The sequence below is a fragment of the Vicia villosa genome, linkage group LG2 (assembly GCF_029867415.1).
Source record: "Vicia villosa cultivar HV-30 ecotype Madison, WI linkage group LG2, Vvil1.0, whole genome shotgun sequence".
In the NCBI taxonomy this organism is placed as follows: domain Eukaryota; kingdom Viridiplantae; phylum Streptophyta; class Magnoliopsida; order Fabales; family Fabaceae; genus Vicia; species Vicia villosa.
Window position 1 is genome coordinate 93,442,429 of NC_081181.1, and position 2,416 is coordinate 93,444,844.

A 2,416-nucleotide genomic window follows, 5' to 3' on the forward strand; every position below is an offset into this window, starting at 1 on the left:
ATGTTTGCCAATCGAGCGTCAAAAGAATACGAAGATGGGGTTCGAGAGTTTGTTAGATTTGCTATTGCTCATGCCGAAGACACTAGTAAAATCATATGCCCTTGCTTAGAATGTTGTTATACGGATGTTAGTGCAAATGTTTTGGAAGATCACTTAATATGTAATGGAATTGATAAAAGTTATACGTGTTGGATAATGCACGGGGAAAAAAACCAAGTCAACAAAGAGGAGCAGTGGGAGAGATACATCAAATGATTTTGAAAAAGATACAAATTATGAGTTTGATCGAGTTGAAGAATTTGTGAATGTAATTGAAGAAGATCTTCATGATTGTCCTGAAATGTTTGAGAGGCTAGTGAGTGATGCAGAGACTCCATTGTACGAAGGATGTACTAAATTTACTAGATTATCTACGGTCTTAAAATTGTATAACTTAAAAGCACGCCATGGATGGTCTGATAAGAGTTTTACAGACTTGTTGACTCTGTTAAGTGAGATTTTGCCTAAGAATAATGTGCTCCCTAGTCGAACCTATGAGGCTAAGCGATTGTTATGTTCTATTGGCATGAGTTATGAGAAGATACATGCTTGTCCAAATGATTTCATTTTATTTCGCAATGAATATGCATCATTAAATATGTGTCCTAAATGTAGTGCCCCGCGATATAAGAAAGAAACAGCTCCATCCAAAATGCTATGGTATTTTCCGATAATACCAAGATTTAGGCGCATGTATCGTAATGCGGAAGATGCAAAGAACTTAACATGGCACGCAAATGAAAGGGTTGTAGATGGAATGCTCCGACATCCTGCAGATTCTCCTCAATGGGTAAAAATTGATCATGATTACCCAAGTTTTGGGCAGGAAGAAAGAAACCTACGTCTCGCATTGTCTACTCACGGAATAAACCCTCATGGTATTCAGAGTAGTAAACTTACTACTTGGCAAGTGATTTTGTTAATCTATAACCTACCTCCATGGCTATGCATGAAGCGCAAGTACACGATGTTGACTATGTTAATTTCTGGGCCCAAGCAACCAGGAAATGATATAGACATATACTTGGCTCCATTAATTGAAGATTTGAAGCATTTGTGGGAGACAGGTGTAGAGGTGTATGATGAGTATAAAAAGGAATCCTTCAAATTGAGGGCTATGTTATTTGGAACAATCAATGATTTTCCTGCATATGGGAATCTATCAGGCTATAGTGTCAAAGGACAACTTGCATGCCCCGTATGTGAAGATAATACACATTCAATACGGTTGGATCATTGTATGAAAAATGTATTTCTTGGACACCGTAGATTCTTAAATACCAATCATCATTTTCGAAAATGGAGAAAAGAATTTAATGGTGAATCAGAAGAAGAAAGAGCTCCTTTACCTTTGACGGGCGACCAATTATACCAAAAGGTAAAGCTTTTAAGCACTAATTTTGGAAAGCCTTTTTCAAGTGAACTTGTCACGGGAGGATGGAAAAAAAGTCAATTTTCTTTGAATTGCCGTATTGGAAGTCATTGTATGTTAGACATTTCCTTAATGTGATGCATATTGAAAAAAATGTTTTTGAAAGTGTCATTGGTACATTACTCAATATGCCAGGAAAGTCTAAGGATGGCCTGAAGGCAAGGTTAGACCTGCAAAGTATGGAATTAAGAAATGAATTGAAGCCGGTTAAGAGGGAGGGTAAGCGTACATTCCTACCTCCTGCAGCTCATACTTTGTCAAGAAAAGAGAAAAAGATCTTGTGTAAGGTTCTTCACGAAGTTAAAGTTCCAGAGGGCTACTCATCAAACATTAAGAGTTTGGTATCTATGAAAGATCTAAAATTGAAGGGTTTGAAGTCTCATGATTGCCATGTTTTAATGGAGAGCTTTCTTCCAGTAGCTATACGTTCCATTTTACCTGAAAATGTGAGATGGACCATAACTAAACTTTGTTTTTTCTTCAAGGCTATTTGTAGCAAAGTTATTGACCCTGAGAAGTTGCCGATATTACAAAAGGAAATTGTTGTCACATTATGTGAACTTGAGATGTATTTTCCACCCTCATTTTTTGACATAATGGTTCATCTAACCGTTCATCTTATCATGGAAACACAATATTGTGGACCATCTTATATGAGATGGATGTATCCGATTGAGCGTTACATGAAGATAATAAAAGGGTATGTGAAGAATTGAAGTCGGCCAGAGGGTTGTATTGTTGAACGATATTTAGTTGAGGAAGCTATTGAGTTTTGTAATGAATACCTCTCTAATGTTGAGTCCATAGGGCTTCCAATGTCACGACACTCTAGAAAAACAACAGGGGAAGGGATTGGTGCAAGTAAACTAGTGACCATGTCAGACATCGAATTGGAGCAAGCACATTTGTATGTACTACACAATGCTGATGAGGTTGAGCCATATG

The 2,416-nt window shown here is 37.3% G+C and overlaps 1 protein-coding gene across 1 annotated transcript; it reads left to right on the plus strand.

Annotated features, from left to right (window-relative positions):
- The first annotated feature begins 340 nt into the window (after nucleotides 1–340).
- LOC131649595 (uncharacterized) lies at nucleotides 341–2,187 on the plus strand. Its single transcript, XM_058919348.1, has 2 exons — nucleotides 341–1,487; nucleotides 1,607–2,187. Exons 1-2 carry the CDS (start codon nucleotides 341–343, stop codon nucleotides 2,185–2,187), a joined length of 1,728 nt encoding a protein of 575 aa, XP_058775331.1.
- Nucleotides 2,188–2,416: the final 229 nt, after the last annotated feature.